This window comes from Chiloscyllium punctatum, chromosome 4, assembly GCF_047496795.1.
Source record: "Chiloscyllium punctatum isolate Juve2018m chromosome 4, sChiPun1.3, whole genome shotgun sequence".
NCBI lineage: Eukaryota > Metazoa > Chordata > Chondrichthyes > Orectolobiformes > Hemiscylliidae > Chiloscyllium > Chiloscyllium punctatum.
Genome location: NC_092742.1, coordinates 95,050,558 through 95,065,246, shown reverse-complemented (window position 1 = coordinate 95,065,246; position 14,689 = coordinate 95,050,558). Strand labels below are relative to the sequence as shown.

Sequence of the window (14,689 nt, the reverse complement as noted above, 5' to 3'; positions counted from 1 at the left end):
GGCATAGCTTTAAATTAAGGGGTGGTAGGTATAGGACAGATGTTTGGGGTAGATTCTTTACTCAGCGAGTCGTGAGTTCATGGAATGCCCTGCCAGTAGCAGTGGTGGACTCTCCCTGTTTATGGGCATTTAAACGGGCATTGAATAGGCATATGGAGGATAGTGGGCTAGTGTAGGTTAGGTGGGCTTGGATCGGCGCAACATCGAGGGCCAAAGGGCCTGTACTGCGTTGTATTTTTCTATGTTCTAAAGTAAACAACAAAACACATAAATCCAGTTCTTTGCAAGAATACATGGACCTAGACTACCACAAGGTGATGGACATTCATGCTCAAGGAAGAGAAGGGAATGATTATTGGGGGGGGGAGGCGGGTGCACAATTGGAAAGGAGAAGCAGTCTACGGTATGACAATGAATTTGGGGGAACTGAGACACAAGATACATGTTGGACCACAGTGACCAGTGATTTTAATCTCGAGCCAAGAAAATTACTGCTGCATTGATCTACAGAAAATGTTTGTATTTTAGAAAGTTATGATCCTGTTGGTAACCTACAGCAGTCCCTACATTCAAGACTATTTAAGGCAGCATGTAGATATGATTTTCCAGGAAATTTATGTTGTGCTGATATCAAAATAACAGGCAGTTCACTTCCAACTGATGACGAGCATCGAATTTCTGCTCATCATATTGAAATCTTAGGTGCCACAATAACTTAAATCCAGGTTATCAATGCCATCTAAATCCAACTATCACTAAATTTCTGCAAATATCCTACTAATACTTTTACCAGTAATGCGTAGCTCAATACCCAGGGCATCAGTCAGCTCTGGTCAAGTGAAGAGCCAAATTGGGATGTCTTGGATATGATGGTCTGATGAAATATGAAATATCATAGCCTATGTGCCAAGTGTAAATCACCTGTTATGTCTTCCCAACCGTGTTATTTTTTTCTTTTCATCATTTGAACTTCCTCTTGTTTGCGTTCCCAGCACCACACTCCAAGAACCTACACAGGATTTTGAGGAGTTAAGACAAGATGGCACAAAATACCAGCCTCAAAACCCATCTTATCAACTCCATCTTTGCTCACCTACTTAAAGACCTGCATTTTCAATTTCATCTTCGCTATCACCATCTCTTCACCCATCTCCTCCATCTTGTCAAGCTCATCCTCAGTCACCAGATTTATACTTTACCATACTCTACGTCACCTCCAAACTCCTTTGATTGTTCTTCCACCACACCTTTAGTCATCTTCCCATCACCTCTTCACAGCTTCCAAGTTCTTTTTCCAGGTCCTGTTTATTAACAACTTTTGTCCTCCTCCTACTGTAGCTTGGCCCATGATTTTGTATTGAATATGTTTTTGTTAACTGCAACATTATTTTTGTCACAACTTCTGTTTGCTTTTGCTTTTTCCTGAAGCTGTGGTACTATCTCAGAACATTACAGCGGTTTGATGGTGAGCAGGTTCTGCGTGTTTCAGTAACCCTCGATAGTGTAAGTATGCAGTTAGTTTAATCCTGCAATTTAGTGGAACATTTTTTGGAATAGAGAGAAGATAGTTCCAACATTGAATTTAACCACAATGATCAGCAGTAGAAACTAATAAATCATGGGGAAGTGCTGCACTGGGCTGAACTCTGCTCTTGCAGCCATATGGACTGTGTTCACAATCAACACAAAATAATGAGAAGAGCATTTCCTCTGTTAGCTGCCTGCAAGTGTCATGCTCAATATGAATATGGGCAGCGAACAGAGGAGATTACTCATTGCTTCAGTCATAGAGATGTACAGCACGGAAACAGATCCTTCGGTCCAACTCGTCCATGCCGACCAGATATCCCAACCCAATCTGGTCCCACCTGCCAACACCTGGCCCGTATCCCTTCAAACCCTTCCTATTAAATATCCATCCAGATGCCTTTTAAAGGTTGCAATTGTACTAGCCTTCACCACATCCTCTGGCAGCTCATTCCATACACGTACCACCCTCTGCGTGAAAAAGTTGCCCCTTAGGTCTCTTTTATATCTTTCCCCTCTCACCCTAAACCTATGCCCTCTAGTTCTGGACTCCCCAACCCCAGGGAAAAGACTTTATCTATTTATCCTATCCATGCCCCTCATGATTTTGTAAACCTCTATAAGGTCGCTCCTCAGCCCCTGACACTCCAGGGAAAACAGCCCCAGCCAACTCAACTTCTCCCTAAAGCTGAAATCCTCCAACCCTGGCAACATCCTTGTATATCTTTTCTGAACTATTTCAAGTTTCACAACATCTTTCCGATAGGAAGGAGTTCAGAATTGCACACAGTATTCCAATACTGGCCTAACCAATGTCCTGTATAACTCCTGTACTCAATACTCTAACCAATAAAGGAAAACATACTGAATGCCTTCTTCACTATCCTATCTACCTGCGACTCCACTTTCAAGGAGCTCTGAACCTGCCCTCCAAGGTCTCTTTGTTCATTAACACTCTGGAGGATGTTACCATTAAGTGTATAAGTCCTGCTAAGATTTGCTTTCCTAAAATGCAGCACCTCACATTTATCTAAATTAAACTCCATCTGCCACCTCTCAGCCCATTGGCCCATCTGATCAAGATCCCATTGTACTCTGTGATAACCAACTTCGCTGTCCACTACACCTCCAATTTTGGTGTCATCTGCAAACTTACTAACTATACCTTTTATGTTCACATCCCAATCATTTATATAAATGACAAAAAGTAGTGGAACCAGCTCCGGTCCTTGTAGCACTCCACTGATCACAGGCCTCCAGTCTGAAAAACAATGCTCCACCACCACCCTCTGTCTTCTACCTTTGAGCCAGTTCTGTATCTAAATGGCTAGTTCTTCCTGTATTCCATGAGATCTAACCTTGCTAACCAGTCTCCCATGGGGAACCTCGTCGAATGCTTTACTGAAATCCATATAGATGACGTCAACCATTCTGCCCTCATCAGTCCTCTTTGTTACTTCTTCAAAAAATTCAATCAAGCTTGTGAGACATGATTTCTCACGCACAAAGTCATGTTGACTATCCCTAATCAGTCCTTGCTTTTCCAAATATATGTACATCCTGTCCCTCAGGATTCCTTCCACCGACGTCAGGCTCATTGGTCTATAGTTCCGTGGCTTGTCCTTACCACCCTTCTTAAACAGTGGCACCATGTTAGCCAACCTCCAGTCTTCTCGCACCACACCTGTGACTATCGATGATACAAATATCTCAGCAAGAGGCCCAGCATTCACTTCCCTAGCTTCCCACAGCGTTCTAGGGTACACCTGATAAGGTCCTGGATTTATCCACTTTTATGCATTACAAGACATCCAGCACTTCCTCCTCTGTAATATGGACATTTTTCAAGGTGTCACCCTCTATTTCCCTACATTCTATGTTTTCCATGTCCTTTTCCACAGTAAATGCTGATGCAAAATACTTGTTTAGTATCTCTTCCATTTTCTGCGGCTCCACACAAAGGCCGCCTTGCTGATCTTTGAAGGGCCCTATTCTCTTCCTAGTTACCCTTTTGTCCTTAATGTATTTGTAAAAACCCTTTGGATTCTCCTTAACTCTATTTACCAAAGCTATCTCATGTCCCCTTTTGCCCTCCTGATTTCTCTCTTAAGTATACTCCTACTGTCTTTACACTCTTCTAAGGATTCACTTGATCTATCCTGTCTATGCCTGATATATGGTTCCTTCTTTATCTTAACCAAAACCTCAATTTCTTTAGTCATCCAGCATTCCCTATACCGACCAGCCTTTCCTTTCACCTTAACAGGAATATACTTTCCTGTCAGGGTGAAAAGAAAGGCTGGTCGGTATAGGGAATGCTGGATGACTAAAGAGATTGAGGTTTTGGTTCAGTCTCTAACAAGTGTGGAACCCCACTGCATAAATTAACGTTAAATTGTGACCTTATCAACCACATTTGTCAGAGAGGCACACTGGGAAATGGAAATATATCATCAGTTGAGTAGGAATTCTGGGACTTCATTGGGAAAAACGTAAGACAGTTTAATGCAAACTTTACAGAAGGTGATGCTGAGAATAGGTGCCTATAAAAAACAAAATTTGCCATTTGTTAGGGTTAGTATTATTTTGTAATATCATAGAATCCCTGCAGTGTGGGAACAGGCCATTAGGCTCAACAAGTACACCATCCCTCCAAACAGTATCCCATCCAGGCCCATTCCCCTACCCTGTTACTCTACATTTCTCATGACTATATCCTACATATACCCTGAACACTCTGGGCAATTTAGCTTGGCCAATTCATCTGAACTGCACATATTTGGACTGTGGGAGGAAACTGGAACACCTGAATGAAATCCATGCAAATAAGGGGAGAATGTGCACACTCCACAGACAGTCGCCCAAGGCTGAAATCGAACCCAAGTCCCTGGCGCTGTGAGGCAGCAGTGCTAACCACTGAGCTACCATGCCGCCCCATGTTTTTCTTAACTTTATACGTTGCTGTTTATGGTATTATTTACAATCTAAAAGTTTTTATTAAATTTTCAGAGGATGTGGATGTTGTTAGCTAGGTCAGTATTAGGTCATCTCAAGTTGCCCTTGAGAAGGTTTGTGGTGAGTGAAATTCTTAAACTGCTGCAGTCCATGCAGTGTAGGTCCATGTGCTGTAAGGAATAGAGTTCCAGGATTTTCATCCAATGACATGTGAAGGATGAGTTGGAATGGATTGTGACTTGGAGTGAAACCTGCAGGTGGTGGTGTTCCCATACAGCTTCTACCCTTGTCTTTCTAGTTGGCAGAGATCATGTGTTTAGAAGGTGCTGCAGAGCAGCCTTGCTGAGTTGCTGCAGTGCATCTTGGTACCACTGCTTCCACTGTGGGTTCATGGTGAAAAAGTGTACATTGAAAATGGTAGGTCAGGTGTCAACCAAGAAACTGATTTTGTTGTGGATAGTGTTGAGCTTCTTGAATGTTGTTGGAGTTGCACTAATCCAGGAAAGTGAAGAGTATCCCATCACACTCCTGACTTGTGCCTTTGGGCAAGTCTTGAAGAATCAGGAGATGAGTGATTTTTCACAGAGTCCCAAATTCTGATCTGCTCTTGTAATCAAAGTGTCCATCTGGTTGGTTCATTTCAGTTTCTGGTAACTCCCAACAGTGTTGATACTATGGGATTCAACCATAGTAAGATAATTGAATGTCAAGAAGATTAATCTAGTCGTTAATTCTTTTGTGCTGGAAATGGCCATTGCCAAATATGTGTAGCAGAAATCATACTCCCCATTTATTAGCCCAAGCCTGAATGTTCCCCAGGTCCTCCTGCATATAGACTAGACTGCTTCAATATCTCAGAAGTCACAAATGTTACAGAATATTGTGCAATCATCAGTAAGTGTTCCCGTAACTAATATTATGATGGAGGGAAGGTTATTGATAAAGCAGCTGAAGGTGGTGTATATGTGTACACATTGAGCATTAATGCAGAACATCACAGAATCCAAAAGCAGAAGGGAGACTATTTCATCTGTCTTGCCTGTGTTGCATCTCTGAAAGTGCCCACGCCACAGCTTTTTCCCCATAACTGTAATTTTAGTTGTGCCCAATAACTTTTGGAGAAGTTCAGTGGAATCTAAGTTGATTACTCTTTTTGTGACTTGGAGAAAGTGAGGACTGCAGATGCTGGAGATTAGACTGGAAAAATGTGGCACGAGAAAGGCACAGCAGGTCAGGCAGCATCCGAGGAGCATGAGAATTGATGTATTATGCATAAGCCCTTCATCAGGAATGGCTTAAGGCGGAAAGGTCGATTCTCCTGCTCCTTGGATGCTGCCTGATCTGCTGTGCCTTTCCAGTGCCACACTTTTCCACTCTTTTAATGAATATACTTAACAACTTAACAGAGTTCAGTGTTAAAATCATTCTCCTCCACTCCTTCTAGTTATTTTGTCAATTATTTTAATTTGGTTATCAACCCACTTTCCAGAGGATGTAGGTTTCCTTACTATTGAATACCTCTAATAGGCCTGCCCTTAATGCTTTCTGCTATAAGGATAATACAAGCTTTTCCAAACTCTCCATAACTGAAAATCTTTAATCTGGTATCGTGTTAGCAAACCTCTTCCAAGCCCTCTCCAAAACCTTGATATCTTTTCTAAAGTATGATGCCCAGAGTTGTACTTAATATTTCCATTTATGTTTTTCCTTGGTTTCTAAAGTTTCTGGATGGCTCCCATTTTTTTTGACAATACCCATATTTGCAACATAAACATTTTTATAACTGCTTCTTCATTTTTCAGCTATCTTAAAATATATAAGCTCATATATCTCCACATTCCTTTGTTCATGGTATTCCCTCAAATTAATATCATGAGTTAAAACTGCTACTACATGTTGTTGTTCTTAAATTCTTAAATTCTTCACTTCATTTTTGCCTGCATTAAATTTCATCTGCCCTGTGCCTGCACATTTTCACCAATGGCTGGATATTCTCCTGAAGTTTGCTGCTGTCATTTTATTTACTACATTGGAAAGTTTTGAATCATATTAGACTTCAAAATTACACTCTGTGCACAAATCAAATTTATTTATATGTAACTCCTAGAGGACACCATTACATACTTCTCTCCAATCAGAAAAAATCATTTTCGCCTTCTTAACCTTTACTAGTTTACTACCCAAGTTACTGCCATCTCTTTGAGACGATGTGCTTCTGTTTTTAATAAGCCTTTATCAAATTTCTTTTGCAAGTCTATTAGGATTACATTTAATTCAATCATACCCACTGTTTGGGTGCTGTCTGGGACTAAAATAGCTTCTGATGCATGTGCACATATTTCTGCTGTCAGTTGTTTTGCATGCCACCTTGGTAAACTTGTTAGATAGCATCCACCCAAACTATTCAGAACTGACCATTCATGACCCCTATCAACATGCAATGTTGACTTGATGCCACATTGCTATTTCAAGCTCAGAGCTCCTTCAGTCTCTTCTCTGATTCTCCAACAACTGAATCCATATTAAGAAAAGACAGTATCATCAACACTATTTAAAAGGGATAATCAAAATTTTTAGCTAATGTATTACTGACAATAGACATTTTTGTCTTGCATTCATTAGGGCAATTCTCAATGCCAAACAACATCTTACATTATATGATAAGAGAGTGTGGATTGGCTGGTTGACCTTTTCTTATAATTCATTCACAGGCTGAGGATATCACTGGCTAAGGGATGCTGCCTGAACTGCTGTGCTCTTCCAGCACCACTAATCCAGATATCACTGGCTAGGCTAGCATTTATTGCACGTCCCTAATTGCCCAGAGGGCAGTTCAGCATCAGCCACATTGCTGTGGTCCATAGTCACGTGTAGTCCAGACTAGATAATGATGGCAGTTTCCTTCCTTAAATTAGTAAACCAGTTGAGTCATTCTGGCAATTGACAATAGATTCATGATCATCATTACACTCTTAATTCCACCATCTGCTAAGGCAGGATTCAAACCCAGAACACTGGCAGTAGTGGGTACTGCAGATGCTGGAAATTAACTTCAAGATTAGAGTGGTGCTGGAAAAACACAGCAAGTCAGGCAGCATCCAAGGAGCATGGTTTTTGTCCGAAAAGTCTATTCTTGATTCAAATCTAGAACATTACCTAGGTGTCTGGATTAACAATCCAGTAATAATGCCACTGGGTCATCACTTCCCCATGAGTGACGGAGTAAGATGACCTTGATGCGGACATCACTGAACTAGTCACCTGATTCTGTCACGGATTTCTCTCAACATTCTCTTCTCATACAGTGTCATATCTTTAAAGCAGTAGTTCATAGAGTCAAAGTCATGGAGATGTACAGCACAAAAACAGACCTTCAGTCCAACACATCCATGCTGACCAGATATTCTAACTGAATCTAGTCCCATTTTCCAGCACCTGGCCTATATCCCTCTCAACCCTTCCTATTCATACACCCATTCAGCTGCCTTTTAAATGTTGCAATTGTACCAGTCTCTGCAACTTCTTTTGGCAGCTCATTCCATATACGCACCACCCTCTGCGTGAAAATGTTGCCCCAAAGTCCCCTTTTATATCTTTGCCCTCTCATCCTAAACCTATGCTCTCTAGTTCTGGACTGCCCTACCATGAGACCCTATCCATGCCCCTCATGATTTTATAAATAGAAAATGTCAGGTTTCGAGAGGCACTTGCGCTTTCAGGCTAGATTAGATTACTTACAGTGTCGAAACAGGCCCTTCAGCCCAACAAGTCCACACTGATCCGCTAAAGCGCAACCCACCCAAACCTATTCTCCTACACCTAATGCTACGGGCAATTTAGCATGGCTAATTCACCTAACCTGCACATTTTTGGACTGTGGGAGGAAACCCACGCAGACACAGGGAGAATGTGCAATCTCGACACAGACAGTCGCCCGAGGCTGGAATCGAACCTGGGGCCCTGGTGCTGTGAGGCTGTAATGCTAACCACTGAGCCACCATGCCACCCACTGTGCTAGCTCTGTCACATCAGGCAGACTCTACAATACAGCGGAAATCTCGGCCTTCCTCTACATTGAGTGAGATGATGAGGTGCTGCTCTGTTGGAGGGGCTATCTTTTGGACGGGGGCCTCTCCCACTCTCCGACTTGGGTACAGTAAGTCCCACAGTGATGTTTTGAAGCGGCAGTCAGATCTCCAATAGCCTGGCCAACATTTGTCCAACAACCAATGGAGGTTAAAAACACTGTCAGCAAAGAAAACCCTGAGCTTCATGTTGCCTGCTACTTCAACGCAGCACCTGTTCCCTGTCCAACGTCTCTGTCTCAGGCTTGCTGCAGTGCTCCACTGAAGCTCAGTGCAAGCTGGAAGAGCAACTCCTCGTTTTCCGCTTAGGGACCCTGCAGCCTTCCGGACTCAATGTCGAGTTCAGTAACTTGAGGGTTTGAGCTCTCCCGTGTCTTTACCCAAATCCCCACACACCAGGCCTTGTTATCATATAATCTGCTATTACACACAACCCATTGTTAGCCACTAATAATCCTCATTAATAGCTTATTCACTCTCTCAGCCAGAACCTTACTCACTTCTTTGTCTGTCTAACTGTTCATTTCTCTCTCTCTTTGGGCTCTATTCCCACCTATCCTTTACTCCTTACCCCCTCTCTTAACCCTATCTTCTGCATATAAACCAAGCATTTTCTTAGCTACCATCAGTTCTGAGGAAGGGTCACTCGAAATGAAACGTTCACTCTGATTTCTCTCCACAGATGCTGCCAGACCTGCTAAAGTAATGTAGGTTATTTGCTTACATATTTCACCACTACATGTGCACAAATTTGCAGCCACATTTCTCTACACCTCAATTACTATGAAGATTGAGAGAAATTTTAAAAAGCTGATGTATGTTATCATCTAGCAGGGGCCACTGAATTGTGATCAGAACAAGGAAAGATCCCTAGGACCTGATGAAACGTATCCCAGGACTTTGTGGTAGGCGAGGGAGGACGTTGCAGGGCCCTTAGTGGAGATATTTGTATCGTTGACAGCCATGGGTGACGTGCCTGAAGATTGAAGGGTGGCTAATGGTGGGCCGTTATTTAAGGAAGGCTGCAGGGAAATGCCTGAAAACTACAGACCGGTGAGCCTTACCTCCATTGCGGGGAAGTTGTTAGAGGGTAGACAGGATCTATGTGCATTTGGGGAGGCAAGGATTCATTTGAGATAGTTGCCTTTGCACGTGGGAAATCCTGTCTCACAAATTTAATTGCATTTTTTGAAGGGGTGACCCAGAAAGTAGATGAGGGCAGTACAGTAGATGCTGTTTCCATGGACTTTAGCAAGGTAGGTTGTTGAGTAAGGTTAAATCTCTCAGGATTCAGGGAGAGCTAGCCAACTGGATACAAAATTGGCTTGACAGTAGAAGGCAGAGGGTAATGGTAGAAGGTTGTTTTTCAGACTGGAGGCCCCACTGTTATTCATCATTTATATAAATGATTTGGATAAGAATTTAGGAGGTATGGTTAGTAAGCTTGCGGATGACACCAAGACTTGTGGTATAGTGGAGGGTGAAGAAGGTTATCTGGGAATTCAGTGAGATCTTGATCAACTGGGCCAGTGGGACTGAGGAATAGCAGATGGAGTTTAATTCAGATAAATGCAAAGTGTTGCATTTTGGCCAAGCAAACAAGGGTAGGACTTATAGTCAATGGTAGGGCCCTGGGGAGTATTACAGAACAAAGAGATCTTGGGTTACAGGTTCATTGCTCCTTGAAAATGGAGTCATAGGTAGACAAGGTGGTGAAGAAGGCTTTTGGTATGCTAGCTTTCATTGGTCAGAACATTGATTATAGGAGATGCAGCTGTACAAGATATTGGTGAAGCCACATTTGGAGCACTGTCTGCAGTTCTGGTTGCCTTACTTTAGAAGGGATATTATTAAACTAGAAAGAGTGCAGAAAAGATTTACTAGGTTGCTACCTGTACTGGAACGTTTGTTATAAGGAGAGCTTGAATAGGCTGGGACCCTTTTCCCTGGAGCATAGGAGACCGAGGGATGACCTTATAGAGGTCTATAAAATTATGAAAGGCACAGATAAGGTAGTCAGCGAACAGCTTTCTCCCATGGTAGGGGAACAGGTCTAAGATGACAGGGAGAGATACAAAAAGGTCCAGAGAGGCACTTTTTCACACATAGAGTGGTGAGTGTCTGGAATGGGCTACAAGAGGTAGTGGTGGAAGCAAGTACACAAAAGACTTTTCCCTAAGTTGAAGTCTACTGCATGAACAATTTTCTCATAATTTGAAGGTGCTGGTGTTGGACTGGGGTGGGCAAGGTCAGAAGTCATTCCTGATGAAGGGCTTTTGCCCAAAATGTCGACTCTCCTGCCTCCTCAGATGCTGCCTGACCTGCTGTGCTTTTCCAGCACCACACTTTCGACTCTGATCTCCAGCATCTGCAGTCCTCACTTTTGCCAAGGTCAGAAGTCAGGTGATACCAGATCATAGTCCAACAGGTTTATTTGAAATCACAAGCTTTCAGAGTGTTGCCCCTTTGTCAGATGAAGTGAGAGAGAAGCACACAGGCACAGATTTTATAGGCAGAGACATCAATGAGCAATTTTTTTCATAGATATACATGCAACATGGCACAACTGGGAGAGATGCCAGAACATTAGTAGCCACAAGTGAGATGCTGGAAGACTGGAAGTTGGCTAACATGATGCCATTATTTCAGAAAGATGATAAAGAAAAGCCAGGGAACTATAGACTGGTGAGCCTGATGTCAGTGGTGAGTAATTTTTTGGAGGGGATTCGGAGGGAGAAGACTTACATGTATTTGGAAAGGCATGGACTGATTAGGAATAGTCAGCAAGGCTTTGTGCATGGGAAATCATGTCTGGCTAACTTAATTGAGCTTTTTGGAGAAGTGACAAAGAGGATTGATGAAGGCAGAGTGGTGGACATTGTCCATTGCACTTCAGCAATATGTTCAACAAGGTTCATCATGGTCGATTGGTTATCAAGGTTAGATCATGGAACACAGGCAATGGAAGCCATTTGGATACATAATTGGCTTGAAGGTGGTGGTGGAGGATTGCTTTTCAGACTGGAGGCTAGTGACCTGTGTGCCACAAGGATTGGTGCTGGTACCACTGCTTTTTGTCATTTATATAAATGATTTGAATGTGAATATAGGAGATATGGTTAGTAAGTTTGCAGATGTCACCAAAATTGGTGATGTAATGGAGAGCAAAGAAGGTTACCTCAAGTACAAGAGGATCTTAATCAAATGGGCAAATGGGCCAAGGAGTGGTGGATGGAGTTTAATTTAGATAAATTTTGGATAGATAGATCAGGCAGGACTTATACACTTAATGGTAAGGTCCTGGGGAGTGTTGCCAAACAAAGAGATTTTGGGGTGCAGGCTCCTTGAAAGTGAAGTCACAGGTAGACAGGGTGGTGAAGAAGGTGTTTGGTACACTTGTCTTTATTTGACAGTACATTGAGTATGGCAGTTGAGAGGTCATGTTGCAGATACACAGGCTGTTGGTTTGGCCTCTTTGGGAACACTGCATCACTTCTGATCTCATGCTGCAGGAAAGACGTTCTGAATCTTGAAAAGTTCAGAAAAGATTTACAAGGATGTTGCAGGGGTTGGAGGGTTTGAGCGATACGGAGAGGCTGGACAGGCTGGGTCGATTTTCCTTAGAGCATCAGAGGTTGAAAGATGACATTATAGAGATTTATAAAATCATGAGGGGCATGGAGTAGGGTAAATAGACAAGGTCTTTTCCCCAGGGTAACTGTGTCAAAAACGAGAGGGTATAGATTTAAAGTGAGAGGGGAAAAATATAAAATGAATGTAAGGGCAATGTTTTAAGACAGAGGGAGTTTATCTCTGGAATGAGCTGCGAGAAGAGGTGGTGGAGGCTTGTATAATTACAATATTTAAAAGGAATCTAGATAGATATATGAATAGGAAGGAATTAGACTGATATGAGCCAAATGCTGCCAAATGGGACTAGACTAATTTAGGATATCATGTCGGTGTAGTCGAGTTGGACTGAAGGGTCTGTTTCTATGCTGTACATCTCTATGACTCAATGACATACAGAACAAGATAAGCTATGGAAAGAAAAGAGAAAGAAAGATTCTCAGCCGAAAGACATATCCACCCTGCGTCTTCAGGGAGCAGTTTTCCTGTGAGAATCTCAGTGAAGAATAATGTCCGTAATTCAATCAGATGTCCTCACTGAAGTCTGACACCAAACTCAGCCACAACTAAGAGTAAGGAATGATTGTAAAAGCAACAAAATTGATGATTATTTGTACTTCTGGATCCTCCTAGTCTTGAACGTGAGATGTTTGCAACATTTTTGCAACAGAACCTCATAAGCTTATAGTAATCCTTTGGAAGGCAGAATACTAAGATACCTATGATACATAGAAAACCCCTTTTTTTCAGAGTAATCTACAGCCATGATGGCAGCACTCTGTGCTTCCATTGCCTCAAGCTGAACTTGCACATCAGCAGTCTGAGCTTTCAGCAGCACTCAGACCTTGGTGGCTGCTACTCATGCTAAAATGGAAGTTGGGATTTTGTCCATCAAATGCTGTATCATGGTTGGGCCTACAAGTGTCTGAACAAAATTAACCACCATTTCCACACTGGGAAGGATGGACACCAAACTTTGTAACAAGCCTTGTGCTCATTTGGTCCTTAGCATTGAACAGTGGCTATCTGGCAGGCTTCCCATTACACCAGACATTATGTGGTGCCTACCCATCTCTGTCAATACCTTTGAAATCCTCATCTTAGTTACCTGCAGTGGAATTGGTGTTTGATTTCACCTTTCGCTGAGTTTGACACCTTTACTGTTTCTGCCTTCAGAATGTTAACGCCATAGTCTCTTACTATGTGCTGATCCTACCTCAGATTTCTCTTCATACATATGCACAGTGTCAATGTCTGAGCTGACAAAAATTGTGTTGGTGTTCCTCTACTGGCCAGGTTTCCTTTCAGGTATCTCAAAACAAAACTATGTTGAGGGTCCAAATGTAAGTGATGGGTACTTGTGTGGTTTATAAATCAAAACAGATTATGATTTGTTAGGAAACTGGAATGTGAGAAGAAGGATTAGGTATTAGGATAGCACCATCTTCATTGGTTTCAGCTCTGCCAGAGTTCATGACCTTAGCAATTGCTGCCTCCAAGAGTTGCCACCTTGCCTTGCAAGAGAGTGTAATGTATCAGTGTGTATTGTGCATTTTGCATATGCAGCTGCCACTGTTGAATAGATGGCTGTATGTATAACCTGTGAAGCTGGTGGAATTGCTAAATGTATGAGGCAAAGCTATAAATGTTGGGTATGATTGCTAGTTTGTAGAAATGCTTGTGGATAAAAAGGAAAATGGGTGAATTAAGCAGAATTTGAGGGTAGTGGCACATTTGGATGGATATGGGATTGAAGGTAGGCTCATTAATGTTAACTGGTCTTGTGAGATAATTAAACATTTTATGGCAGATAATACAAATCTTCAGTGCCACTGAACTTCATCAATATCTACTCAAGCTGAGTTTTGCACATGTGTCCAAAGGGTTTCTGGACCTCTTCATAGATGACACCTCTCTTTCTCTGTCTCAGCTAAGATTTCCAGTGCAGCAGCTGACCCAATGATCTCCCATATTTTGCCATTCCTCTGTTCTGCAAAACATAGCAACTACACATTCTGCATGATTCCCAGCATCTCCTGAGCCATAATGCTTCTTCCCTTTGCGCAGAGTCAGTGCAACCAACTGAAAAGCTGGCATGTTACCTGCATTTCACTCAATGCTTATGGGTTAATTGTACATCCTTATCTAATTTAGCCCCCCAAAAAACGTCTGTGGAACTAATCTTATCAACTCCGTTACTTTATCAGAATAATCAGACAAGGCTTACCTTTCATCCGTGTGAGAATTAATTTTATCTTTAAAAATACATCCAAGTATTTTCCCACCAATGATTTAGAATGATGGCTAGTTTCTGCTTCTGGTCCACCTATGGCTGATGGTGTTTCAATATCTCTGAAAATTTTCCTTCAGCTTTATTTTTTTTCTTATCCCTTTCTGTAACCACTTTAAACCTAATAATAGCATGATCACTCTTATCCAGATATTCTTGTCTTGGAACACATTCCAGGTTCTTCATTCCAGAACTAGATCTA

General features: G+C 42.1%; 1 protein-coding gene across 1 annotated transcript in view; it reads left to right on the top strand.

The window, feature by feature from the left end:
• Positions 1–14,689, top strand: part of LOC140476552 (neutral alpha-glucosidase C-like) — a 117,796-nt gene that overhangs the window by 86,585 nt on the left and 16,522 nt on the right. Inside the window, exon 21 of the mRNA XM_072569334.1 lies at positions 1,429–1,503. Within this exon, the coding sequence (XP_072425435.1) occupies positions 1,429–1,503 (75 nt within the window). The remainder of the gene's footprint in view (positions 1–1,428; positions 1,504–14,689) is intronic.